The sequence below is a fragment of the Cetorhinus maximus genome, chromosome 21, assembly GCF_964194155.1.
Source record: "Cetorhinus maximus chromosome 21, sCetMax3.hap1.1, whole genome shotgun sequence".
Classification (NCBI taxonomy): domain Eukaryota; kingdom Metazoa; phylum Chordata; class Chondrichthyes; order Lamniformes; family Cetorhinidae; genus Cetorhinus; species Cetorhinus maximus.
Window position 1 is genome coordinate 75,248,013 of NC_135899.1, and position 27,909 is coordinate 75,275,921.

General features: G+C 45.1%; 2 protein-coding genes across 3 annotated transcripts in view; one reads left to right on the plus strand and one right to left on the minus strand.

The window, feature by feature from the left end:
- Window positions 1-4,999: 4,999 nt before the first annotated feature.
- Window positions 5,000-26,378, plus strand: LOC144696004 (regulator of G-protein signaling 17-like). 2 transcript variants are annotated; one of them, XM_078567169.1, is made up of 5 exons: window positions 5,000-5,091; window positions 16,674-16,801; window positions 18,348-18,437; window positions 23,403-23,637; window positions 25,586-26,378. In XM_078567169.1, the coding sequence occupies exons 2-5, from the start codon at window positions 16,677-16,679 to the stop codon at window positions 25,898-25,900; spliced, it is 765 nt and encodes a 254-aa protein (XP_078423295.1). In that variant the 5' UTR covers window positions 5,000-5,091; window positions 16,674-16,676; the 3' UTR covers window positions 25,901-26,378. The 2 variants fall into 2 exon arrangements, with proteins under 2 accessions (XP_078423295.1, XP_078423294.1); XM_078567168.1 differs by lacking the exon at window positions 5,000-5,091 and adding an exon at window positions 8,546-8,557.
- LOC144696002 (arf-GAP with SH3 domain, ANK repeat and PH domain-containing protein 2-like) overlaps window positions 9,552-27,909 on the minus strand; it is a 158,936-nt gene continuing 140,578 nt past the window's right edge. The window contains exon 30 of the transcript XR_013580053.1: window positions 9,552-9,564. The gene's annotated coding sequence lies outside the window, so the exon portion shown is untranslated. The remainder of the gene's footprint in view (window positions 9,565-27,909) is intronic.

Here is a 27,909-nt window from a genome sequence, read left to right on the forward strand (position 1 = left end):
TTCTGCCCCATCATCTCACTGTTTCTCTCGTAGTCCTGAAATCTCATTGGTTAAAGGAAATAGGCTGTTAGTCCTGTTGTTCACCAAGGTCCCAGATGTCCCATTAGCCTGATTGCACCGTTACCAGCTCACACTTCCAACAATTTGCAGTGCAACAGGTTTTCCAGCCTAAGTGTGAGGAAAAAAATCTAACAAATAGGGCCAGGTACAGAATGCCCAGCTCCAGGGAATCTGAAGCCTAAGTGTCCTTCTGCAACACTATCCGCTGTATTTAACCTCGTCACTAGCTGATGTGACTGGTTCATCCTGCAGGGATTGCTGCCACGTTTACAGTCACGTACACAGAAAAGCTGGATGTGACATCACCCTAAGAGACAAAAATCTCATTCCTACCTCCTCTAGCCATACCACTGCTGTCAAGCACCCATGCACTATGACCACTGGTCTTTGTATGAGCAGGTTTCACAGCAGCAGCAAAACCCTGCCTTAAACCTCTTGAAATCCAGTCAACCAGGAGGTAAATACTGGTACTCTCTCCTTCCAGGCCCATGAACAGGGTGTGGTGGTGTACCCATTCTGTTTAGTGGACTATGATCCAGAGACTTAGACTAATAATCCAGAGATTAGTCAGCTCAAATCCCACCGTGACAGTTTGAGAATTAGGATTCAGCACACAATGTCTGGAAATAAAAAGTTGGCTTCAGGAGAAGTGACCATGAGGGTGACAAATTGGCGTGAAAACCCACCTAGTTTACTCATGTCCTGTAATGAAGAAAACCTGCCATCCTTACCCGATCTGGCTTGTCTGTAATTCCTCTTCCACATCAAGGTGGTTAACTCTTAACTGCCCTCTGAAGTGGCTTAGCAATCCTTCAGTTGTATCGCCACCTTGTCAAGGCAACAGGGGATGGGCAATAATTGCCAACCTTGCCAGTGATGTCTATGTCCTGAGAATGAATTAAAAAAAGGACAAGTGCCAAACACTTTCAAACAGTCCTTGCCTTGTGATGTACTATGAGTTGTTTTTGTAGTTGAGAGGATGCTTGTGTACCAGTGAGTGAATGGGGTTGCAAAATTAAATCAGCTCTGAGACCGAAGAGGTTGCTAGCTTCAACCTTGCACGCTACTTCAATGCTGTCCTAATTTATAATATCAAAGGGTCTCCTCAAATAAAATCAAGTAATTGTGTTGCCTTGGTCCTCATCCGGTTTTGTTCTGCTTCTTTTGATTCAGAACATAGGAGCAAGAAGAGGCCATTCAGCCCTTCGAGCCTTAGCTGCATTCAATTATATCATGGCTGATCTGTATCTAAAACTCATTTACCCACCTTGGATCCATAATTCTTAACACCTTGCCTAACAAAAATCTATCAATATCAGTTTCAAAATTTTCAATTGACCCCCAACCTCAACAGCTTTTTGGAGGAGAGAGTTCCAGATACCACCACCGCTTGTTTGAAGAAATGCTTTTTGCCATCAACCCTGAACAGTTTAGCTCAAACTTTGAAGTTATGCCCCTTTGTTCTGGATTCTCCACCAAAGGAGGTGGTTTATCTCTATTTACTCTATCAACTCCCTTAATCACTTTAAACCCCTCAATAAGATCACTGCTCTTCTGGATTAATGTGATCTATATTTCTCTAGAAGCAGGGAAGTCGTTCTCAGGTTTGGCAAGTTTGGGAAACACACACAGAGTGGCATACAACTGCCTATGCTGAAGGACACTGTAGTCATTCTTAACTTGTTGCGAAAATGTAAAACAGGTAATATTGAGTAAACAGCCCTTTTATATGCCTCCTAATTTTTATTACCATTGAGTTCAATAGAAGTAAAAATGGGTAGAGATATAAGATGGGCTGCTGACTTGCTTTCCCATGTTTTATGCCTTCACATGAAGTCAAGTTCTACCTCATATAGTCTGACTCTTAAATGCATGTACCGCACAGCTCTGTTTTCTTACAAGGTCTTGCTCTTTCAAGTCCTTTTAAGATCTCTGTCTGATAATAGTTGTAAGTTGCTGCTTCCACCTATCTCTTGGTTCAGTATGGCCTGGCCTGACCTGGCCTGCTTAACATTGGTGTCTGATCCTCTCCTGCCAGGACAATAGTGAATTCTTTGCAGCTTTGAATGGGTTAGTACAAAAGATGCTGCAGATTTGTGGGGGGGGGGGGGGGGGGGGGGGGTATGTTTACATAGAATCATAGAAATATATAGTACAGAACAAGGCCATTCAGCCCATTGTGCCTGTGCCAGTTCTTTGGTAGAGCCATTGAATTAGTCCCATCTCCTTGCTCTTTCCCCATTGTGCTGTAAATATTTTTTCTTCAAGCATTTATTCTATTCACCATTGAAAGCTATTGTTGAATCTGCCTCTATCATGCTCTCAAGCTGTGCACTTCTTATCACAACAACTCGCTATGTAAAACATGTTTCCTCATGTCCCCTCTGGTTATTTGACCTTAAATCTGTATCCTCAAGTTACCTGAACGTGACTCTTCAGGCCAACCATCTTCTTCATGACTTGCATCCACACGCATCAGTCCTACGAACAGCATTGGTTTGATCTGAGCCAGCCTTGGGTAATGATTGCTTTCTGTTCATACAAAATAGTCCTCTTTCCCTGCACTGCATGGTTGTGGAACTCTAGTTCAGCAAATCCAGCAAGTTTGAAGGAGAGTCTTAAAGAAGGATAGGGAAGTAGAGAAGCTGAGAGCTTTAGGGAGGAAGATCCAAAGCATAGGGTCTAGACAGCTGAAGGTGCAGCCACCAATAATGTTGCATATAGGCAGGGAGGACTTCACAAGAGGCCAGAGTCAGAGGAACAGAGTTCTGGGGGAGGAGATATAGAACTGGATAAAGTTACAGAGATATGTTGGTGTGGTTTTAAACATGAGGATAAGAATTTAAAATTGGAGGCATTAGAGGACTGCGAATCAATGTAGGCCATAAAGGCCAGGGGTGACTGGTGAGCAGGCCCAATCTCAATGAATGTGAACCCATAGGAGCTAGTGGGGGAGGAAAGGTGAAGAACTTTGGCTCTGGTTGACTACAGACCTCAGAAACCATAGTGCAAATGCCCTGATTTGGTTTGAGAGTGAAATGCCACCTCCCATGACTTAGCAAAGGCAATCAAGGGAATTTTTCTGGCCTAGATTTAGGTCCTAGTACAATGCGATATAGCTAGGCCCAAACCGACAAACAGGATTCAACATTGTACATGTGCTCCTGATATTCATTCCAAACTGATTTAGAACCTTCTTTTGGCATTGCCAATGTGAGTTTTTAGGTAATTGTGACAATGATCATTTTGGGAGTTGTCGATGTATCTATGGGGATTGGATTTTGTTTGATTTCATTAGCTTTCTAGATTGGAGAATTGGACAAACAGAATATCCGGACTCCAATTTCTAGCAATTGGGAAGATGTACACCAGATATTCTAGAGGATTCAGACGGATTTAGGAACTTTGCAGAGATAATAGCAAAAAAGACATGAATGTCAGAAAGAAAATACGAACAATGGACCGTGAGCAAGAAAACCGCCTCAACACTTAAACCCACGTCGCTCCCAATCTGAGCACAACTCATGAAAAGAAACCTTAGTAGATCACTTTTCCCATTCCAAAGAGATCATGTAATTAATATAGAATAATCTCACAGTGTGTAAATCAGAATGCAGGCTCATGTCAAGCAAACAACATTATTTTTCTCTGAACCAGTGCTGTTGATGACATCTTTCTCTTCATACATTGTCTCAACGTTACCAAAAATAAAAATTAATAACAGCTTTCTTCAAACCCATGGTCTTTAAGAGTAAGGGAGGGGATAAATAGAAATCAAAGCCTTTGTGGATGTGTTTAATGTATAAGAGTAGAGTGGTATCCATGATTCCTCCCACATTACCAAAAGCAAAGAACTGGTCATTTATCTCATTGCTATTTGTAGGCACCTTGCTGGGCTTTAATTTGCTGCCATGTTTGCCTACATAACAATAGTGATGCTTTTCAGAAGTACTTCACTGTGCAAAGCAGAACATTAGCATTGATCAGTTAATTGAGGGAGGAAGGTAACTGGTACAGTGGCAATCCAGTAACAACTTAGATTTATATAGCACCTTTAAAATGGGAAAAAGTCCCAAGGCCTTTCACAGAGGGTTGTGAAAAACATGTGCTGAACCAAAGAAAGCAAATGAGAAAGGACCAAACTCTCGGCCATAGAGGTGGGTTTTACAACAGGGCAGGGGAGATGGAGGTGAAAAGAGGGAAGAGTTTAAGGAGGGAATTGAACAACATGAGTCCAGGCAGCTGAAAGCCACTCCTCCAATGATGGGTCAAACTGAGGAAGGTGCTGCACAAACGGCTGGAGTCAGAGGAAGAGACAGTTCTTGGGGAAGGGGTTGAAGTCTAGGGGATTACAGGGGTAGGGAAGGCTTTAAACACAAGGATGAGCTTTTCAAAACAAAAAGGACCCAGAAGCCAAAGATGACACGTGTTAAATCCAGGCAAAATAAGTCAAGGCAGTGCTTGCGTCCGAGAAGTCCAAGTACAAATGTTTAGAAGGGCTGCACCAGACTCTCAGCTGCACGATTTCACATGGGTGTCAGTGGATAGATTTTCAGTGGGTTAACCTCGCTGCAGTAAGGTACACAGGCATGTAGCAAACGTCCCTGCAGGAGCATCGCCGATTGAAAGTTGGGACTCTTGAGTAGCCGAAAAGCAAATTATTCTGCAATTGGCCAGCCACAGCCACGCACGCTTTTAAAATGAGGAGTGACACTGATCACAGAATGCACCTTTCAACAGCAATAAATCTTATTTAATTCCCGAATCAGCACTCCCCAAATGCATCCCTCCCTCCCCTCCGTTATCGTTTAGAAAATAGGCGGACAAGAAAATAAGCCAAGTGGGGAGAATGTTCGCATTGGCTAAGGAGAGCCGGAATGATCACGCATGCGTCTCCCAGCCTGAAACTGACATCTTCAATCAAGTTTATAAAAAAAAAACGAGGAGGAAAAATGAAAGGATGGATTTCGAATAAGAAGGAGGGAAAATCCCCGCAAGTTCTGCAACAAGTCCAAATATGATTTAGCAACTGTGAGTACAGCTAACTAATCCTTGCGTAACGAGCCAGTGTCTGCACATCCTATTGTGATCATTGTGACATTCGCAGGCAGGGTTTTTGCGCTCAGAATCTCTGGCCAATTTTGTTTTGTGACATTGATGTCCCTTCCCTTTGAAAACGTCCGTTTTGTATTTCCCGTCGATGTGCGAAGAATACACCCGCTCGGCAGAGTTTAACAATGTATTCTTTAAATGTACGGCACTTGTCGCAGGTGTTAACAGCTGGACAATGCAGCACGCATGGTTACCTTTAAATAGTTGCGCTTAATAAAAACTATGATATGCAATATGCAACATACTGTAATCTCGATATCTTTTCAATACAAGGCCAGTGATAAGTGACGCCTAGGAATATGTGTACTTCAGACGATTTCACCGAGACTACTGTGAATGTTATGTCCCTCCCAAGACTGCATGTTTTCCCTCTGGAGGGTGACCCAGCTTTCACACCGCATTTCAAGGATGCATTACAGAGGTTGTGTTTACTCCATTGACCCCATACTGCAGTTCACTCCATATACTTCTGCCTCTGAATCAGAAGTCTGTGCATTCAAATCTCACTTCACTGACTTGAGCCCATCATTGATCCTGACTCTCTAATGCAGTACCGAGGGAGTGCTGCCTTGTCGGAAATGCTGTCTTTCCAATGAGGCTTTAAACCAAGGTGCCTGCCAAGGCACTATTTCAAAGAAGAGCAGGTGGGGTGGGGTGGGTTCTCTCCAGTGTTCTGGCCAATATGCGTCTCCAAACCAAAAAAGCAAATGCTGGAAATACTCAGCAGTCCGACCACAGCTGTAGAGAGAGAGAGAGAGACTGAGAGTTAACGTTTCAGGTCAGAATTAGAAGATGATAGAGTTAAGCAAGTACAGAGGCAGGGAGAGGGAAAAGCAACAAAGGGGAAGGGATAGTGTGAAAGGCAGGAGAAGATGTTAAATGACAAAATACATAATGGTGTAAGGGCAGAGGAGATAGTAATGGGATAAGTAAAGAGACAGAAGATGTGTCTAGAAGAAGTGCGAATGGAGTAGCAGAATTGTTACAACAGCTGGCATCCAAAAACAGGGGCAAAGTTATGATTTGAAATTGTTGAACTCAAAGTTGAATCTGGAAGGCTAAAGTATTGGGCTTCATTGGAACAGGAAGGAAGCCCCGATAGAGAGGCCAAACTGGGAGTGGGGCAGAGAATTATCATGACAGCTGACCGGAAACTCTGGGTCACACTTGCAAACTGAATGAAGGTATTCCACAAAGTCATCACCAAAATTGCATTTGATCTCCCCCAATCTAAAGGAGATCTCATTGTTTGCTTTTATGTCACTAAAAGCTGGATTTTACACCCTCCCCCCAGCAGTGGGTTTGTAAAATGCCATGGGCTCCATGCCCACCACCTACCTGCTGCCCTGGTCCCCAATACAATTTTATCAGCAGCAGGCATCAAGCCGTCTGCACCCACAGGCCAATTGGGGCCCTAAAGTGTTGGGAGAGACCTGCACCAAATATCCAGGTGGACAAGGGAGGTGCCTCCTTAATGGACCCCCTGAGCATGTGGAAGGGCCTCCCCCCCGGTCCTCCCAGCCCGGGTTCCCCTCCCCACAGTCCCTCACCCCTTACCGACGATATCACCCCTTCAACCCCCCACCCCCCAACCTCAACTCTTACCATTCGCTCCAGCTCCTTGTGCTTGACGAATGTATGCGATCCCAGCAGTGGCCACCACTCCCGATGACACTGCTGGGACCAGAGAGCTGCCAGCTACTTGATTGGCCTGCAGCTCTCAGAGGCTGGACTTGCTGCCCAGATGGGGCAGAAGTTTCACCTTAAACCAATTATTGGACAAATGTCCATTAAATACCTACAGAGCAAGCTGGCAGAGCAGGGGCAAACTCACCCCAACTTTTTCATTAGGTTGGGAGTGTGGGTGCAGGTCCCTGGCATCCTCTGAAATCCAGCCCTAAGAAACAGATGATCTGATCATCATCACATCCCTGTTTTTGGGAGCTTTCTGTGTGCAAACTGACTGCTGCATTTTCCTACTTAACAACTTAATTATTCAAAACTAGATGACAAAACTAAATTTTGGCAGCTTTATCATTTTTTTCCTGTATTTTCTCATAAAGTTAAACATTTTCAAATTGTTGGGATTCATTTTCACAAGGTCCACTAGGCCCTGCTGTTTCTCACCCAAGTTTCTGTTTCTAATGTGCGAGCGACACATTGACTGTACAGGCCCATACATATAGATACTGACTCAAGGTGCCATACATATGCACACTAATGGAAGTTGTAGGCAGTACCTTTGGCTCTGCTAACCATGGGCTTGGTCCAAATAGTTGATTAAGGAACCATGGCCATTTGGGGAAGTCACCAGAGAACGACCAACTCCATGGAACTATACCCATTCACAAGTTGAGAGGGAAATAGTGTGTGAAGGAAACAATCTGTTTGATCATAATGAAAGTTGGAAGGACACATCGGAACTTTGGTAACAAGAGTGTATTTTGTCAAAGAATGTGTAAGGCTACAGCCATATTAGCACTTGACCTTTGCCCCTGCCTCAGCTCCCTAGCTGTTGAAACCCTTGTTACTACTGGACTCAGGAAATCCAATGCTTCCCTTGCTGGCCTCTCCCTGTGCATCCCTTGTAATCTTAAGCGCATCAAAAACTCCATTGCCCGTAGCCTAACTTGTACCAATTCCTGTTCACCTATCACCCCTGAGTTCACTGACCGACATTAGCCCCTGGTCTGGCAACGCTTAGATTTTAAAATAATCATCCTTGTATCTTAAACCATCCATGACCTCACTCATCCCTATCTTTGTAATCTCCAGAACTGCAACCCTTTGAGATCTCTGAGCTCTTCCAGTGTTGGCCTCTTGCCTATCCCCGATCTTCATTGGTCTACAATTGGCAGCCATGCCTTCAACTGGCTGGCTCTAAGCTCTGGAATTACTTCCCTAAACCTCTCCGTCTCTCAATCTCTCTTTGCTCCTTTCAGATATTCCCTAAAACACACCTCTTTGATGAAGCTTTTGGTCACCTGTCTCAATACTTCTGTATGTGGCTCTATGACAATTTTATTTGTAAAAATGTTTGGAATATTTTACTCCAATAAAGGTGCTGTATCAATGCAAACTGTTATTCTTGCCATTCCTTGCTGTTAATGATGGAATTCTTCACAAGTTTGGAGAAAGAATTGCAGATATTAAACGAGCATTCAGAACTTGTCAAAAATTGGTCACAGTGCCCAAGTTACAAGGTTTCTCATGAGAAAGTTATTGCAAATTTTACACAATGCATAGGAGTATGACCTGTGCAATATCCTGCCAGTAGTTGGTTAAACTACATTGCACTGTTAACATTTCTTGTTACGTAAACCTTTATAAGTAACGAACAGTTTCACAGAACATCAAGTTGTGTGCAACAAGAAAAGGGAAGATGGTAAGTTGCTTTACAGTCTAGCCATCCCGTTCAAGACTGCTGTAGAAATTAACTTGGAAATAATTCAAACTCTTTTCTCAAACCAAATCCCAGATTCGAACATGGACTCTGACTGAAGAAGTGTTTTAGCTTGACATTGGTGAGAAGCTTTCCTTGTGGTGCTGGCTATGACCTCGGACACTCTAACTATAATAATCAGACATCAAGGTGACGAACAAGGCCACTGGTGCTATGCAGCCTTATCGCGCGCACACACCATCCAGACAAGAGCCAGCTGTGAAAAGGGGAGCCTGCTGCCTTTGATGTCCTTCACCAGTTGAGTTTTTTCTTCTCCAGCACTACAACCCTCTGAAGTCTTTGCTCGTCTATAATTCTGGCCTCCTGCAGAACCCCGATTTTCTCCACCCCACCATTGGCAGCTGTGTCTTCAGCTTTCTAAGCCCTGCGACCTAGAACTCGCTTCCTAAACCTCTTTGTCTCTCTTTCCTGAAGATTCTGCTTATAAATGACCTCTTTGACCAAGCTTTCGGCCATGTGACTTATCTCCTGACGTGACCCAGAATTAAATGTTGTCTGCTCTGTAAAGCACCTTGGGATATTTTACGATGTTGAAGGTGCTAAATAAATGAAAATTGTTTTTCTGCTGTTTAGAGACAGTATTACAGAAAGTAGCATCTAGATGGCTGAAGGCACATCTGCTGTGATGGTGCAAAGGCAGAAAGTTGTTGTTGAATTCACTGCATAATGTCCCTCACAAACCGATTCTATTGCTTTCAATGTTTAATTTAGTGAAATATCTTACTTGGGTGTTTAGCCAAGCAGAGCACAGATCCAAACTTAGTGATGTGACTTTTTAATCTCAATATAGCAGTCTTTCTGCAGTAACCTGTCACAGCTTCTTCGACAGCACCTCCCAAACCTGTGACCTCCAATACCTTAAAGGGCAAGGGCCGCAGGTGCATGGGAACGCTATCATCGTCAAGTTCTCCTCCGAGTCACACACTATCCTGCCATGGAAAAGTATCACTCTTTCTTCATTGTCACTGGGTCAAAATCCTGGAACTCCCTCTCTAAAAGCACTGTGGGAGAACTTTCACCACATGGACTGCAGCAGTTCAAGAAGATGCTTCACCACAACCTTCTCAAGGACAACAAAGGATAGGCAATAAATGTCAGCCTTGACAACAATGCCCAAATCCTGAAAATGAATTTTTCAAGTATTATAAATGCCTATATTGGCTTTGATTCTTTGTGACTGGTATTATAAGGCACAAAATGAGGCCATTTGGCCTATTGCACTTGTGCTGTCTTTTTAAAGAGCTAACCAATCAGTCCCACGCTCCTGTTCTTTCCCCATTTCACTGCAATTATTTTCCTTTTTATATACTTACATAATTCCCTTTGAAAATTGATTATTAAATCAGGCAGTGTTTTCTCAATTGCAACAGTGTGCTGGGTAAACACATTCTCTCAGCCCACCTCTAGTTCTTTTGCTAATTATCTTAAGTCTGTGTCCGCTGATTACTGGCGCCCCCTTCTGTCAGTCGAAGCTGTTTTCCCCCTATCCATTATCCATTTAGGTTCCCTCATGATGAAGTGTATATATATGATTGCTTTTTTTCTTAAGGTCTTCCAATGCAGTACTTCATATTCCTTGGACAAATGGTCACTAATAGTGTATTTGGTTATTAGTTTAGTGTCAATGTGAAGCAGCTCTGGGTTTTCCACTGACTCTAAACACACAACGTGTAAATTAGATGTCAAACTCCTAATGCACTCGGAAGAAAAGTGGAGTGAGATTTCATTGGGAGTCAAGTGGAACAGTGCTATACAAATCCATCATATTGACTGCTTCTCTGCTCTTTCTTTTTTTATTATTCATTCTTGGGATGTGAGCATTGCAGGCAAGGTTAGCATTTATTATCCATCCCTAATTGCCCTCGAGAAGATGAACTGAGCTGCCTTCTTGAACCACTCGGTCCTTGTAGTGTAGGTGCATCCAATGTGTTTTTCTCTGTAGCTGTTCGAAACAACTGAGTGACTTGCTAGGCCATTTCAGAGGCAGTTAGGAGTCAACTACAACGTAGTGTACCTGGAGTCATATGTAAGCCAGATCAGCTAAGGGTGGCAGATTTCCTCTCCTGAAGGACATTTGTGATACTGCCTGCCGATGGTTGACTGAATAAACTCACACAGCCTGACATAGTACTGAGGCACAGGAGGATCCCAAGCTATATGATGAGTCGATTAACCTCAGTGACAGCTGGGTAGGAAAAAAGCCATTTAAAGGCTCCTAGTCCTGAACATCCATCCAATTGTCCCTACTAGAAAATGAATACTTGTGAATGTTTCACAAAGCTTTGCTGTGATGACCCTCACCACAACCCTCTGTGGTCGAATAACATGCCAACACGTAGGGTGGAATTTTCTGTGCCCATTGGCAGCGGGCGTATCTGGTGGCGAGAAGGGCCAAATTCGGTTTCACGATGTCGTGAAACCAGTCTGCAATCGTCTGCTCTGCCTGTCAATGGCAGGCTGCGTTCCCCACCGTCAGACGTCGGCAACTTCATTGCAATACAATTGCTTATCATTATAAGCCCAGCTCGCTGGATTCATCCCCCCACCCTGGATACATTGACATGTTTCACAACAGCATATATAAGGCGTGCACCTGGAAAGCTGCACTTCAAAGGGAACTCAGAGGTGAGTGCACAGTAACAATGCGCAGCACTCAGGGTTCAAGGTTGAAGCACCATGCATTCAGGTGAGGGCAAAGCCAAAGACAAGTCTCTTTTTCCCAGCTGGCTGACAGTGCAGTATCGGGGCAAGGGGTGCCCTGCAGTTGAGACGAGTTGTTTGGAGGGGAGGGTGGGGTGCGGTGCAAGGGCTACACTGAGGCTGATGGTAGTGCACAAGCATGTGCAGGGTGTGGGCGAGGGAAGCGGCCATGCATTAGGGAAATCTTGTATAAAGTGACCATTCCTCTGCAGCTGAGACAGTTCAGACGCAGCCACATTGACATCCATAGAGTTGGGTCTATAGCCTATCTGCCCACTTAAGCAATGCAGAAACATGAAAGTGTCACCAAGTGTTCCAGAGCTTTTCACCCCTCGAGCACAGGCTGCAAAGTAATGAGTGTTTTAGTGGACTGCAGAACAATTGGACGACTGGGCAAGTTGTACAATCTCCTTGCTAAAGCCGGCTATGGAGCAGTCACTGGTGGAGGCGCTCCTTGCTATGTCATCATTCTGGCTTGGACCTGTCTCTTCCATGGTTCAAGCTAACAGTGCAGCCTTGCAGTGTGGGTTAGGAGAATGTCAGTCCCTGAGCTGAGAGCACAGCATGCAGTCCAATGGGCAGAGCTGCCGTCAGTCAGTCAGGTGGAGTGGGACGGAGGTGGGTGGGGTTTCGGGCAGCCACTAAACCCTGGCCAGCCAAGTGGCGGCCAGCTCTCTTCAGGATGCGCTAAGGGACCTTCGCACTTAACCAAGGGAGGTTCTGAGAACACCCATGCTAACCCACGCATCACTCTACTTCATCCTCCAGGAGGAGTACATCAGGAACATAGAGCCTGGTGATCAAGCAGTGTGTCTCATGGCTTACAGAGAGTGGAAACGAAGGAGAAGAGAGCAATGGAGACACCTGACTGGCCAGAGGGAGCAGCAGCACCCTCAGAAAGAAAGGGCAGCTGGGGCTCCTGCACACACTGCTGAAGAGCCACAGTGAGCCTAGCTAGACCCAGGGTCCATAGACGCTGCCTTTCATTCCTGCAGATGACCGAGAACCAGTGTCGCTAAAGATTGCGCATGTCTAGGGAACTGGTCGGTCACATCTGCCAGCTACTGCAGGATTTGGTGCCACGGGGACATGGAGGGCATCTACAGCCAGCGGCTGTGAAAGTGACCATGGTGCTCAATTTTTACACCACTGGCTTCTTTCAGGGCTCCACAGGTGACCTCTGTGGGATATCGCAAGACTCCACCCACAAATGCATCCATGAGGTCACGGACGCCATCTTCGCAAGGGCACATTGCTGGTCCCAGGTGAAATGCACAAAGTTAAGCCAGGATGCAAGAGCACTAGATCCCAGGTTTTCTCGACTGCACTCACATGGCGCTCAGATCTCAGTGGCAACAAGCGGTCAACTACGTCAACTGCAAGGGATTCCACTTGCTGAAAGTGCAGCTGGTGTGCAACCACCACAAACACATCCTGCAGGTCTGCGTACGGTCCCCAGGAAGTGTCCATGAGACCTACATTCTCAGTCAGTCACAGATCCCTGACATTGTCCAGGATCCACAGAAGCTGCAGGAATGGCTCCTCGAGGACGAGGGCTACTGCAGAGGCCGTGGCTGATGACGCCCATGCGGAGCCCTCAGACTGCAGCAGCGTGAAATGGGGCTCATGCTGCAACTCGTACCTTGGTGGAGCAAACCATTGGGATGCTGAAAATGAGGTTCCGGTGCCTGGACCGGTCAGGTGGAGCCCTGCAATATAGTCCATGTAGAGTGTCACACATTGTCGTCGCCTGCTGTACCCTTTACAACCTGATTCTGCAACGCGGAGAGGAGCTGTCTGAGGAGGAAATGGAGGAGCTGGACGTATCCTCTGATGAGGAGGACATTGACAGGGATGAGGGTGTGGAGGTCCTTGAAGGTGAGGACGATGGCAATGGTGCCATCACACTGGCCAGAGGAGGCAGGCATGCTCAGGAGGCTCTCATAGCTACTAGATTCATGGAGGATGATGATGACATGTAGTAAGGAGACAACATAGATCCTCACATTGCATCAGTGAACGTTTGACTCCAGTCTGGCTGATGGAAGCGCACGTACCTTCTGTGATATCATAGAGCTGCAGCCATGAAACTTTAAATATACCCGATCCCCGATCCTTTGTCAACCTTCAGGAGCACAGCGTCACTGGTCACAGATGCTGAAGAGATGGGGGCCAGCCCCACCTCAAAGGTGCTGAGAACACACAGAGAGAATGACGGAACTCTGTGATGCCTGCCCATGACATTCTGGCAGCAATGACAAGCACCGAGGTTCAGGTGTCAGTAATCGGCCCAGGGAGTGTGAAGTTGGACCATCACTTTGGTCTAAAGGCTGCACAAAGCACAGGGAAGAGGCTCTGGACTAAGACACCTAACTTTATCTTGTGCAGGAACCAAGGTTTCACATCTGAGTGACACGAGCACTGCTCATCAGAACAAGAAGCCATAGGCAAGGAGACATTCTTGGGAGTTTATTGACAATAGTGAACATTATGTACAAGTGATTAACAGCCATGTCCAAACTGTGCAACGCTGTGGCTCAGTTCATAGCACCCTCGCCTTTGAATCAGAAGGTTGTGGGTTCATGTCCCACTCCCGGAAACCAAGAACTGTGAATGTACTCGAAAGAATTACAATCTGTGACTGTTGATAACGCGAAGGAGTTACATCTTATTAACCTTCCTAACCCTGCCGCTACATCTTGGTGCTCCCTCGACATCCACAGTGGAGGTGGAGGCAGTCTGCTGACTGCTACCACTCGTCTGTGATGACCTTGGTGGGCCTCCTGTAGAGGGCCGAGACCTGGAGGGCCCCGGCCTGCTTTCAGGGTCTTGCTGTGTGGCAGTGACACCCTCCTCAGCTTGTGGAGCTGGAGCTGCGGGGTCACAGGAAGAGGAGATTTGGATGGGCCGGACATTCCCAGAGTCACCGGGTGGATGGCTCCAGGGGGACACCTGCTGATCCTTCTCCCTATGGATGCCCAAGGGCCCCCGGCTGACACCTTGTGGAGAAAGGGAAGCTGGAGTGAGACCGAGCTTCCCCACACCCCTCGTGTTGACACTGCTGGAGGCCAAATATGGCATCAGCGATGGAGTTGAGCCCGAGCAGCAGTGCAGGACCAATCTTCTGGACCAAGGTCTCCATGGCGGCCGCCATCCTACCAGTGTTGACCTCGGTGCCAGTGCTATCACCTCAGACTGAAGGCGGACAGACTCCTACATTGTGCTTTGCAATCTGAGGAGTGCAACAGACATCCCTTCCTGATATTCCCAAGCCTGACTTTGCAGCTCTGGCAACTGTGACATGACTGAGTCCAGAGGCTCATCAGCTGACTCAGACTCAGCAGATTTCTGGCCCCCAGCAGTCCTCCAAGTGTCAGAAACCTGGGAAGTCCCTGCCGCTGTCTGCTGTGGATCAGACCGTGCGATATGCTCACCAGATTGTGATCCTGAGGCTACTCTAGAACTAGTGGGGAAGATGTTTCCATTAGTAGGAGAGACTAGGACCCGAGGGCACAACCTCAGAGTAAAGGGAAGTCCTTTTAGAACAGAGATGAGGCAAAACTGCTTTAGCCAGAGAGTGGTGAATCTATGGAATTCATTGCCACAGAAGGCTGTGGAGGCCAGGTCATTGAGTGTATTTAAGACCGAGATAGATAGGTTCTTAACTGGTAAGGGGATCAAAGGTTACGGGGAGAAGGTGGGAGAATGGGGTTGAGAAACTTATAAGCCATGATTGAATGGCAGAGCAGACTCGATGGGCCAAATGGCCTAATTTCTGCTCCTATGTCTTATGGTCTTATGGTCTAGGTACCACCGAGATGTGTGTCTCTGTGCTGGTGAAGGGTGTGGGTGAGCGCTGTGACGGATCTTCAATGAGGGTGCTTTCAAATTCTTCAGACATGTTTCGGGCCTTGATTGGAGGCCCTGGGTCATGGACTCCCTCGGCTGTTTCTCACATGTGCCTGCGGAAGCAAGGAGAGATAATTAGTGCATGGCAGTGGTCTGTGAAATAGGTCACATCACTCACGGCATGGTTGTCTGATGGGTGTCGCACTGCTGGACCCTCACTTGGTAGAGCACCGCCGACCTCACCGTCGGTACAGGAACGGTCAAGATCATCGCCAGCCAGGTGTATGACTCTATTGCTAAAGTCCTTGAGGACTTTGATTTCAGGCATTCCTCCACCAGTCTGCCACCTCTCTGGTTGTGTGCTAGCTTGTCCTGTATGAATACAGATGGAGAGAGTGCAAGCAGGAGGCCAAATTATAAGTATGCCTGGCATGTGTGGGTGGTGAGTGGTCCCATGGGCGGGATGAGGACAATGATGGTGTGTGTGAGAGAGTGAATGGTGATGTCCCTTGAACCGGCAGTGAGTGAGGGCCCTGTGGATGTGTGATGGGTTTGTGAGTGTGTGAGTTGAGAGTGATAAGAAGAGTGACTTACCCTGACAGGGCGGAGAAGATCATTCACCCTCTTTCTGGGTGGCTGTCCTCTTTTTGCAGGGCATTGTCACTGACCACTGTTGCCTCCGCCTCCCCTGCTGGATTGGTGATGTTGCTTCCCCTCCTGCGGCCAGAACGGGGGGGAAAGGACATCATGGTGGGCCTCCGCGGTGTCCAAAAGGTGCTCAAGGAACATGTCACTAAACCGGTGGGGGGGGGGGCGGAGCTGCAGTCCTCTTGCCTTTCGGTGCCATGTCTCCTGTGCAGCAATCCTGAGCTGGAAGCACTGAGAGGTGTGCGCCCGGCTGCATTTTAAACACGGCGCCCGGCATGACGAAGCGGAGGCTACCGCCATCGAAACAGCGTGTTTTCCAGGAATTTATGATTAATGAGGCAGGAACAGGATGATACGGCATGAAAAGCCACCATTACGCCGATGGGTAAAAGTGCTTTCTCTCACCCACTACCGCTCTCAGTGCAAATGTGGGACGATTCCGCCCTTACCCTATATACAGGGCGGCTATCCAGGGGGAGGTACCAAGGGAAAACAGATCCCATTGAATCTTACTCTGGGAAGAGCCAGCAACTTTCCCGAAAAAATAATCGCTCCTTGTACAAATTCACTGAGAAAACTGTAGAATTGTTGAATACAAAATAGAAACAGAAAATGCTGGAAACACTCAGCAGGTCAGGCAGCATCTGTGAGGAGACAAACAGAGTCAGTGCTTCAACTCAATGACCTTTCATCAGAACACAGTAGAATTGCTTATATCGCTGCTGCTCATTCAACCTGAGAAAATTTGGTCGCTATCACTACTTTGGCACTAAAAGTTGTTTTACTGGGAGATTCCACCAGCCTACAAGGTAGCAAACCTCTCTTGTCTTGTCTTTTCCAGGTAATGGCTTCTCACCATGTACAGCTGAGAAGACGGATGTCACAGGCAAGCAGTGATTCCACGTCCCCTCGCATGTGCAGGAGACGTCCCAACACTTGCTGTTTCTGCTGGTGCTGCTGCTGCTCCTGGTACAGACCTGAAATTGTAACAGAAAAATACATTTTTGTTAATAGGTCAGGAGATGAATTACGTGAGCTAGATGTTAAAAAGCCTCTCAATCCTGCACCAGAGACTTGATCACAAACTCCCAGTGAGGGAGGGCTACAGTGTCAGAGGCTGTTCCAAATGCTTGTCTGCCCTCTCGGGGTGGTTGGAAGAGATCCCACGGCACCATTTTGAAAAAGAGCGGGGGGGGGTTCTCCCCAGTGTCCTGGTCAATAATTATCCCTCGACTGACAGCTAAAGCAGTTTATCTGGTAGTTTCTCTCTTGCTGTTCCTGGGAGCCTGATGTGTGCAAATTGGCTGCTGCATTCCCTACATTACAACAGTGACTACACTTCACAAGCGTACTTTATTGACTGTAAAGCACTTTGGGAAGTCCTGAGGCTGTGAAAGGTGCTATCTAAATGCAAGTTCTTTCATCCTTAAGAGAACTCCCTAATAGCCTGGTGGACAAATGCAACAACCCATTCACAGTAGATGGCCCCAGATTTGATTGCTGATCTGCATGTGCTGAGGTATTTAGCTTAGCCAAGGCAACAGTTGGTTTGCTACAATTTCCCTTAGCACTTGTGGGCTGGGTGGGGTTAGGAGTCAGCTAGGGTTCCTGTACCTGACCAGTAAACCCACTCGGACATTATTAACATGTCAACATCGGGTAAGGATATGACTGGATTTGGTTAAGATCCCTCCCACCTCCCCAACAACTGTGAAGTAGCCTCATGGCAATAACTAACTACACTCACACATGGCAATTTTGCTGATGTAGCACCTATACCAAGAGGATATGAAGTCTGAAATATACCCCACCGTGAATGAGTACTTTTAAGAAAAGTGACTTGGTATTTTCCACTGTGCGTAAGTCTTAATGTATCTGTTGACAGTTCGCAAGCGTGTTTGTAGAAAATATTGCAGAAGGGAAAGTTTTGAGGTCTACATAGCTTGGAGATAGGGGGAAATGGAGGAATTTTCTCAATCAAGTCCGTCAAGTAGTTGTGTAAAAATCTATGGTCCCTTCATCACCTCTTTTTTAAAGATCAAAGCCAGCCGAACATGGCAGAGGAAAGAACCCAAACCAAACAAGGCAACCACCGAGGAGGTCTCTGCACTCCTCCACTCTCCCCTATTTTCATCACTCTACCATTGGTAATCATGCAGCCAGCTCAAGCTTAAGCTCCACAATTCTCTCCCTAAACCTCTCAGTCTCTCCCTCTGCTCCTTAAAATCTACATTTTTGATCAACATTTTAGTCACCTGTCCTAACATCTCCAATTCTGGAAAAGGGCTCCTAAACCCAAATCACAGACTTTAACACATAATCTTGGTGCCAAATTGTATCTGATAATGCTATTGTGCAAAACCTTGGGATGTTTCACTGATTTTGGAGGCACTATATAAATGCAAGTTGTTGTTGAATAAAGAAACAACTGAGAAAGAGGTTGTGGTGAGAATTGTGGGTTATATATCAAGTGGACATTATGCTCAGTAAAATAAACCTTCTAATTACTTTGCAGCCTAACCGTCAGGAACAAGGATAAACATGATTGCAGCAGAAGAGCTTCCATCATTTCCCAGATGGAAAGTCTTCAGAAACATGGGGAAAGGTGAACAAATCACTCCTGAGTTGGTGATCTCTTTTCAATTTGAATGTAATCTTTTGCCCTTTTAAATATTAGCACACATTCCATGAAGTGTTCATTTTGCCTCAGTTGATTGCCCTTTGAATCAGTATAAGCCACACATTCCAGGACCTCAGCATATAACCTAACTTCAGTGACGGGCTGAGGGAGCACTGCAATGTTAGAAATGTTATCCTTGGAGAACGGCTGGATATTAAACACCACAAGCAGATGAGAAAAACATCTCACAATATTATTGGAAGAAGGGTAGGTAATTCTCCCGGTACCCTGGCCGCTGTTCTTCCCTCACGGACATGAGATAAAAGCTCTGTTTGTTGGCAGAATCAGTCTGCCACAGACAAGTAAATTGCTGAAGTGCGAACACACTGTCTCTAATCAACAATAGGCAAGTTGCGTAAAATACAAACTGGTATCTGGTCAACATAATAGATGGGACTATTAGAAGCATACCTGCTACACAGGAACAGGGTATTCATTCACTTGTGGAGTCAAGGTGGGGTGGGTTATGAATATTTTGAAGGTTTATGGAAGGGAATGATTGTTCCCTCTGATTGGTAAATTGGTTACAATGCGGCCCAGATTCAGGATTAACATCAGAGGGACAAAGAAGGAATTTGTGTACTGCACAGAAACATAAGGCCATTGGGCCTTACTGTTGTTTATACTCCACGCGAGCCAACCCCTCCTCATCACACCCCATCAGCCTAATCTTCTAGAAAAGCAAAATACAGTGGATGCTGCAAATATTTTTTTAAAAACCAGAAAATGGTGGAAATAGTCAGCAGGTCAGGCAGCACCTGTGGAGAGTGACACAGAGTTAATGGACTGAATATCCCCAATTGGGTCACAATCTGGACACAGCCTTAATTCTGGCTCAGGAATCCTGAAGTGTCCATGGTGGGACATCGCTTGCAATTTTCCTAGAGGTGGCTGATTAAGATGCTCCTGGAAGATTCCGGCAGCAACATCTCTCCCCAAGTCTTATTTTTATTTGTTCATGGGACATGGGTGTCGCTGGCTAGGCCAGCATTTATTACTCATCCTTTATTGCCCTTGTTCAGAGGGCTGTTACGAGTCAACCACATTGCTGTGGGTCTAGAGTCACATGTAGGCCAGACCAGGTAAGGACAGTAGATTTCCTCCCCTAAAGGACATTAGTGAACCAGATGGGTTTTTACGACAATCGCCAATGGTTTTTTGGTCACCATTAGACTTTTAATTCCAGATTTTCATTGAATTCAAATTTCAATGGGATTCGAACCCGGGTCCCCAGAGCATTACCCTGGGTCTCTGGAGTACTAGTCCAGTGGCAATACCACTATGCCAACGCCTCAGTAATTGGCTAAATTGGTTGCCAGCCACTGCCGGGCAGGCAGCCTCTGCCGTGTTCACACTACCTGCTCACTAAGCTCAGAGACATCTCTCCTTTTGCTCTTGGTCCTGCCTCCGACCCTATTTCCTTGGGTTCAGGAAAATTCAGGCCAACATTTCGAGTGAGAACTGGAATATGTTAGAGATTAATAGCTTTTGAACAAGTTTGGAGGCAGGGAAAAGGTGGCTTTCGGGGAATGAAAGAACAAGAGGGAAGATCTGTGATAGGCTGGAGGGTGGGGGGTGACTAAATGGCAAAAGATAGAAGTCTCGAGGGGCTGAACGGCCTACTCCTGTTCCTATGCAAGAGGGATGATTGTACAAGGCAAAGGGGGAAGGTAATAGGACAAGTATAGAGACAAAAGGTGTGTACAGAGGAGGCTAAATGGTTAGAGCACAATAACATAGGTGGGGGTGGGGGTGGGCTGGTGGTGGGGAAATAGCATGAGAAATGTGGCAAAATAAAGAAGGCCCCCAAGACCCAGAAATGTGGTGGAATAAAGGTAAGTAGACGACAGGGGTGTGGATCACCCAACCATTTGTGTTCCAATAGGAGACTCCAAACCCCAAACCCCAGCCATTGCTGTCAAAAAAAGTGGAACTGTAATTCTGGCTTTGTTGCAGCACTCATCACCATCGCATTGCAGCAATACTGAGATCAGAGATTTCTACAAGTACACTGGTGGCACTTAGAGCTATTTAGTGGCACTGCAGACATCTGTAAATAACAAACAGCATCTTCATTTTTAAATAAAGGTGACATTTAACAGCTGCAATGAATTGTAGGCCAGTTGCTTGACTTATATTAGGGCGCTTAAGAATTTATAAACTATCAGGAAAGACCAAACAAGGTGGAGCTCTTTTCTCTAGAAAAGAGAAAGCTGAGGGGTAACCTTATAGAAGTCTTAAATCTATGAATTGATTCCACAGGGATGTGGAGAAGATGTTTCCATATGGGGGAAACCAAAACTTGGGCCCATAAATAGAACCATAGAAAAGTTACAGCACAGAAGGAGGCCATTCAGCCCATCTTGTCCATGCCAGCCTGAGGACACCCAGGTGCCCTTTCTAATCCCACCTTCCTGCACCTGGCCCATAGCCCTGCATCTTACAGCACTCAAGGTGCAGATCCAGGTATTTTTTAAAAGAGTTTAAAGTTTCTGCCTCTACCACCAACTTGGGCAGCGAATTCCAGACACCCACTACCCTCTGCGTAAATAAAGTTCTTCCTCATGTCCCCCCTACACCTTCTGCCACTTATCTTGAATCTATGTCCCCTGGTTCTAGAATTCTCCACCAAGGGAAACTATTTTATCCTGTCCACTCTATCTATTCCCCTCATAATTTTGTACACCTCAATCAAGTCACCTCTCAGCCTTCTTTGTTCTAAGGAAAATAACCCCAACCTATCCAATCTCTCCTTGTAGCTGCACTTTTCTAACCCTGGCAACATTCTTGTAAACCTCCCCTGCACTCTCTCCAGAGCTATTACGTCCTTCCTGTAATGTGGTGACCAGAACTGCACACAATACTCCAGTTGTGGCCTCACCAGTGTTTTATACAATTCCAACATTATATCCTTACTTTTATATTCTATACCTCTGCCAATGAAGGACAGCATCCCATACGCCTTCTTTACAACCTTGTCTACTTGAACTGCTGCCTTCAGGGACCTGTGTACTTGTACGCCAAGATCTCTCATTTCATCTACCCCTCTTAGTATATTCCCATTTATTATGTAATCCCTGTAACTGACAGACAAATATAAGATAGTTACCAAAAAACACTGCAAAAGGGAACACAGGAGAAACTTAGAGCGTGGAACTTGCTAAAACAAGGAGTACTTAATAGCGTGCGAACCATTAAGGGGAAACTAGATAAATACATGAGGGAGAAAGGAATAAAAGATTATGCAGCTGAAGAGGGGTGTGCAGAGGCTTGTGTGGAACATAAACACTGGCATGGAGCAGTTGGATTGAGCTGTTTCTGTGCAGTTAAATTCTATTTAACCAGGTAAACAATTCTCAAACTCAGCCTTTGATAATATCACATTTGCAACGCATAGGGTGATCCCAGAAATGTGTGGGTATACACATCAGGAAAGGATTAACAGGCCGGGTCTCTATTCTCTTGGAAAAAAAGGGCCGAGTGGTGACCTAATAGAGGTCTTTAAAATTATGAGAAGCTTTGATAGCGTGGATACAGAGAGAATGTTTCCTCTTGCGGGGAGGAGCATAACTAGAAGACAGTCAGCAAGGAATCCAATAGGGAATTCAGAAGAAACTTATTTTTCCCAGAGTGTGGCGAGAATGTGGAACTCGCTAGCGCGGCGAATGGTTGAAGCGAATAATGCAGATGCATTTAAGGGGAAACTAGACAATATCTGAGGCAGAAGGGAATAGAAGGTTATGATGGTAGATTTAGATGAGGAAAGATGAGAGGAGATTACAGTGAAGCATAAACACTGGCATGAACTGGTTGAGCCGAATGGCCTGTTCCTGGCCATATATTATGTGTCCAAGAGCAAATGAGTAATATTCATATGATGATTTAGGGACAGACAAAAGATCATTAGGCTACACAAGATGGTGTTTTTTCTAAAGATTTACCCCAGCTATTCCCCTACTCGTTCAACCCTTCTGAATTCATGGAATTGTGCAGCATAGAAAGAGACCATTCAGCCCTTCATGCCTGTGCTGGTCCTCTGAAAGAACAATTGACTTAACCCCATTCTCCTGTTCTTTCCCCATTCCCTTTTTTTTTTCAAATATTTATCCATTTCCTTTTTTAAAAGCTTTTTGGGCTCTGATTTCACTACTGTTTCTGGGAAGACCTGCTATGATCCAACAAACCGCTGAGTAAAACATTTCTCCAAACTTTTCCTTCAGTTCTTTTGGTGATAATCTGTAATTCGTGCCCTCTAGTTACCCAGTCACTGACCACTGGAAATAGGCTAACCAATTAATTTTATCAAAACCCCTTTCTAACTTTGAAGGCCCCCTTTTTCTCTCAAAGTTCATCTAATTGCCTCTTTAACCTAATTATACTGTCTCAACGCCCCCCCTCCAGGATAATTTATTTCACAACTAATAACTTTTTTGGGGGTGGGGGCACTAAATTTTTACTAGACTTCCCTTAACTCACAGAAAATTCTAGAAACACACAGCACATCAGGGACTATGTGAGAGGAAGGTCGGGTTAATATTTCATAGGGTTCCAATGAAAGGCTATTGACCAGAAATGTTAACATTTATATATCTCCCTGAAAACTGCCTGACTTGCTGAGTGTTTCCAGAATTTTCTGTCATTGAGTAAGATTTTCAGCATTTTTGCTTCATATCCCTTTTTATTCTTAGGTTTCCCAATGTTTGACTCACATCCCAAGATACTTAAACTCTTTGCCATCATCAGCATTATTCCTGGATAATGTTGCCACTTCCCTTTCACAAGACTGGGAAGTTTTCTTTACCAAATAGCATAAACCAGCTCCAATCTCCCTCACTTTTCCCTGTAACATATACATTCCTGATAGCCGGAATCTTCCTTTTTCATCCACAGCCGGAGTCTGAGCCTGGAAGAGGTCACCGCCTGGTCCCAGTCCTTTGAACAGCTTCTGAAGAATCCAACTGGAAGGGGCATTTTAATGGAATTCTTACAGAGTGAACACAGCGATGAAAATATTCTCTTCTGGCTTGCTTGTGAGGAACTTAAGCAGGAAGATCACAAAGCCACCATCACGGAAATGGCAAAATCAATATACCTGGACTACATCTCGATACTGTCTCCGAAGGAGGTGAGTGATGTGTAAATGAACTGGGGCAGGTAAATGAAGAGGACACATAGAAAAGAAAGAATTAATACCTTTAATTATCTCAATATATTCCTAAGTGCCCTTCAACCATTGAAGTGCATTCACTGGTGTAATGTAAGAAGCGAGGTAGCCAATTTGTACACAACTTCCCACAAACAGTAACATGGTAACGAAACAGATAATCTGTTTTAGTGATGTTTGTGGAGGGATAAATATTCACCAGTTCACCAAGGAGACCTCCTTTGCTATTCTTTAGAGTAGACCCATGGGATCTTTTACATCCATTGCAGATGAGTCCTTGGCCTAACAACTCATCTGAAAGATGGCACCTCCAGTGGTGCAGGACTCCCTCGATACCACACCGGGTATGTTACCCAAGACTATGTTCTCAAGTTTCTGGAGTGGGATTTGAATCCATGATCTTCTATGTGAGAATGCTAACCCCTGACCCATAGTGGAGATATTATCATGCCTCTCTTTCTTCCCCCATTATGCTTTTCCCCAAATTTGCTTCCCTTCTGTACTGAAGGAGTGAGATTTTGCTGGGCACAGTTTTACTTATGCTTTTGCTCACTTTGTACCTCACCCAAGTGCTCATCCTTTGGACAGTATTTAACACAGGCAACAAACATTCCCAGGTCTCTTTATTTTTACACCCCCTTCAAATTTGTACCATTGAGTATGTATTTATTTTCTCAGTTTTCCTACCAAAATGTGTCACCTCACACTTTGCTTCATTGAACTCGTTTGTCACGATTGCAACCATTCCCATGGCCTGTCTATGTCCTCTTGAAGTCAAATATCTCCCTCACTGTTTACTATATTTTCACGTTTCCTGTCATCCGCAAATTTCAAAATTGTACCCTGTAATCTGAGTCCAAGTCATTAAGGTGTATCAAAAAAGCAGTGGTCCTGGTACTGAACCTTGGGGAATGCCACGACATATCTCCCTCCAGTCTGAAAAACAGCCACTTGCCACAACTCTATTTTCTAACCCACAGCCAATATAAATGTAAATTCTTTCATTCCTCCTTCCTTGCTACAACAGTTTCAGAGCTTAAGCAACTCTGTGGCCCTAGGATGTGGGTGTCACTAAAAGGCCAGTATTTGTTGCCCATCCCTAATTGCCCTTGAGAACACATTGGTGAGCGACCTTCGCTGCAGTCCATGTGCTGTAAAGACACCCACAGGGTTGTTAGGGAAGAAATTCCAGGATTTTAACCCAGTGACCATGAAGAAATGGTGATATATTCCCAAACCAGGATGGCTTGGAGGGAAGCTTGCAACAAGTCATGTCCCCATGCACCTGCTGCCCTTGTCCTTCTGGGCAGTAAAGGTTATGGGCTTGGGAAGTGCTATTGAAGATGTCAGGCTGCTGTCTGTATAGTGTGTAGAACAGCTCCCTAATTTAACCACAAGTCCCCAGATAATAGTGCAAAGGACTTTGCAGGGTTAATTGGGCTGGGCATGTGCCTAGGTCATTGGCAGGTGACCTGCCCTGTTTTATTCTTATTATCATTTTGCTTAATGGTTTGATACAACTAAGTGGCTTGCCAGGCCATTTCAGAGGGCATTTAAGAGTCAACCGTAGTGTTATGGGTCTGGAGCCACATGTACACCAGACTGGGAAAGGACGGCAGACCTGGTCTCCTAAAGGGCATTAGTAAACCAGTTCGGTTTTTAATGACAATCCGGTAGTTTTTTGGATGGATCTAAGTTGTTGTCCATTATAAAGGTAGGTGTGAGTATATTTAATTCATACATTGTTTTAAAACTAACAAACGGGTTTGAATTGTTTATGCCTCATAAACAGCCACTCTCTAATAGTAAAATCTCTTTAAAAGGGGTCTGTAATAGCACCCGCCCCCGGTTAAAAAAAGGATATATTATGGCAAAACGTAAAAGTTCACGGCTGAGTTTCTTTCTCTAGGTCAGCATCGATGCAAGTGTGCGAGAGACAATCAACAAGAACATGGCAATGCCAACAGCAGACATGTTTGATGAAGCACAAGTGCAGATATATGCACTGATGCACAGGGACTCCTACCCAAGGTTCTTGAATTCACCAATGTACAAATCCCTTCTGCAAAATGTAACTGCCTCAGGCAATGCCCTGGACTGTGATGATCACTCCAGCACTGTGCCCAACACCAAAAACCAAGGTGATACAAAGGACTTCCCAACAAAGGACTATGAAGAATTAAACTCTCAGGCCTCCTGTGGGGATTCTTCTCACACTTCTTGAAGCAAAATGGGGCCATCATCTTCTCACCAAAATGACCACCACTTGCCTTACTGATATAATATAGACAAGCATCGTGTTGTGTCCCGTGATGTATCAGAAACCTTCCATAGCTGATAGGTCTACAAATATCTGGAAAGTAAAGAGATTGAAGGCTTCAAAAACTCACTTAATCCCTTCAAATTTCAACAAGGATGTTGGCATACCCACAATGTGTAGGTCCAATCCAAGATAAGCAAAGTTGAGTCTTGTTGAAGGATACTGCCCTAGATGATGACTCATCTTCCTCTTTCAAACGACCTTTCACTGGTTGTGCAATTGGATGTTTTAATTTCAGGTTTCCAGCTTCACTTTTCATCTCATTGGCCCTCTAATGTCTTGCAAAGCTTCCTGAATATTTATGAATGGACAATTTAATATTTCTGGTGGTTAAGTGGTTAAAATCATTGTCTTAATAAACCATTTTGTAGAATTGACAGAAGATGGTTGAGAGATGATTGGTCATTTTAACTCATCCTGCTGACTTGCTTTATAGTTCAGCAGTTTTGGAAAAACACTGGACATCTCATTATACCTAGTGATACGAATTAAGAGTCCTACTCCAGAGACTTAGGCATTTAATCTAACCTGACCCTCCTAGTGCAGGACTGTCAGAGGTTCTGTCTTTTGGATGAGGTGTTAAACCACCACCCTCTCAGGTGGATGTAAAAAATCCCATGGAACTATTTTGAAGAAGAACAGGGAGCTCCTTCCCAGTGTTCTGGCCAATATTTATTCCCCAATCAACGTCAAAAATCAAATCTGGTCTTCATCACATTACTGTTTGTGGGACCTTGCTGTGCACTAATTAACTGCTGCATGTCCTACATTAAAACAGTGACTACACTTCAAAAGTGCTTGATTGGCTATAAAGCCCTTTGGGACATCCTGAGGTTGTGAAAGGTTCTATATAAATGCAAATTCTTTCTATCAGGCAGCTTTGCCTTCACTTTGAGACAGACTGCTTTGTGTAATTTGGGAAAAACAAACCGTATGTATGTATTTGGAGGAAAGAGTTCCAAAATGAACTGTGCCCCTGTGAAGTCTCAAGTGGAACCACAGCATGAGCCAATATTCAGGGCCATTATTGAGTGTTCAGCTTTTACCAGTTTACTCAATGGGCTTGCATCCAATATTAACCTATAATCAGATGGTTTCTGATAGATCAGCTTGGTTTAACTTCAACCACCAGAGTTATAAAGTTATAGGTTCACCTCACTCTGCAACATGATCTGGGCTGACAATTGAGTGCTGCATTGTCAATATTGTGGGCCTGTGGTTGAGATGTTAAACCGAAGTCTGTTCTAATGGCTTAGGTGGACATTAAAATTCCCATATTGTTAAATGAAGAGGAGCAGGGAGTCCTTCCAATTTCTGGACCAAGATTTGTCCCTTAACCCCAACACCAAAACAAACAAAGTTTTAACTGATCCTCCTTTCTAAGTTCTGGGATCTGTTGTGTACAATGGGTTACTGCATTTGCCTACATAACAACAGTCATTATTCTCCAAAGTAATTTAGTGTATATGAAGGACCTTTGGATCTTTTCGAGAGATGCAATAAGATGCTATATAAAGGATCAACAGACACAAAATGCAGATGAAACAGGTTTACAATTACTGCACCTGGTCAGACCCAATGCATCCCCGATATTGGGCCATGAACCTCATTTACCACAAGCCAGTGAGTTATGGACAAGAACAGACAGCTCATCCGTGAAGCAGGATCGAAGATTGAGCAGGTGTGATACCAACAGCTACTCTTAGGTAAGTGGTGATTGGGGGATGGAGATGTAATGGTGGGCGGGAGGGGGCAGGGGTATTGGTGATCGTGGGTGTTAACATCAGGGATGGGGAATAGAGTGCTGGCCTAGAGTCGGCTTGCCTTTTTACGAATGCAGGGTCAGGTGCAGCAGTTAAAAACTTGCCTTGCTAGTTGCTCCCCTTTGAGGGCCACCAGTTAAGCTGAATGTA

Bases quoted from the DNA above. Each gene is read 5' to 3' on its own strand.
- LOC144696004 (XM_078567168.1), top strand. The intron at 16,802-18,347 runs GTACAGACCTGA...ATTACTTTGCAG, and splicing joins TGGTGCTGCTGCTGCTCCTG to CCTAACCGTCAGGAACAAGG. The intron at 23,638-25,585 runs GTGAGTGATGTG...TTCTTTCTCTAG, and splicing joins CGATACTGTCTCCGAAGGAG to GTCAGCATCGATGCAAGTGT.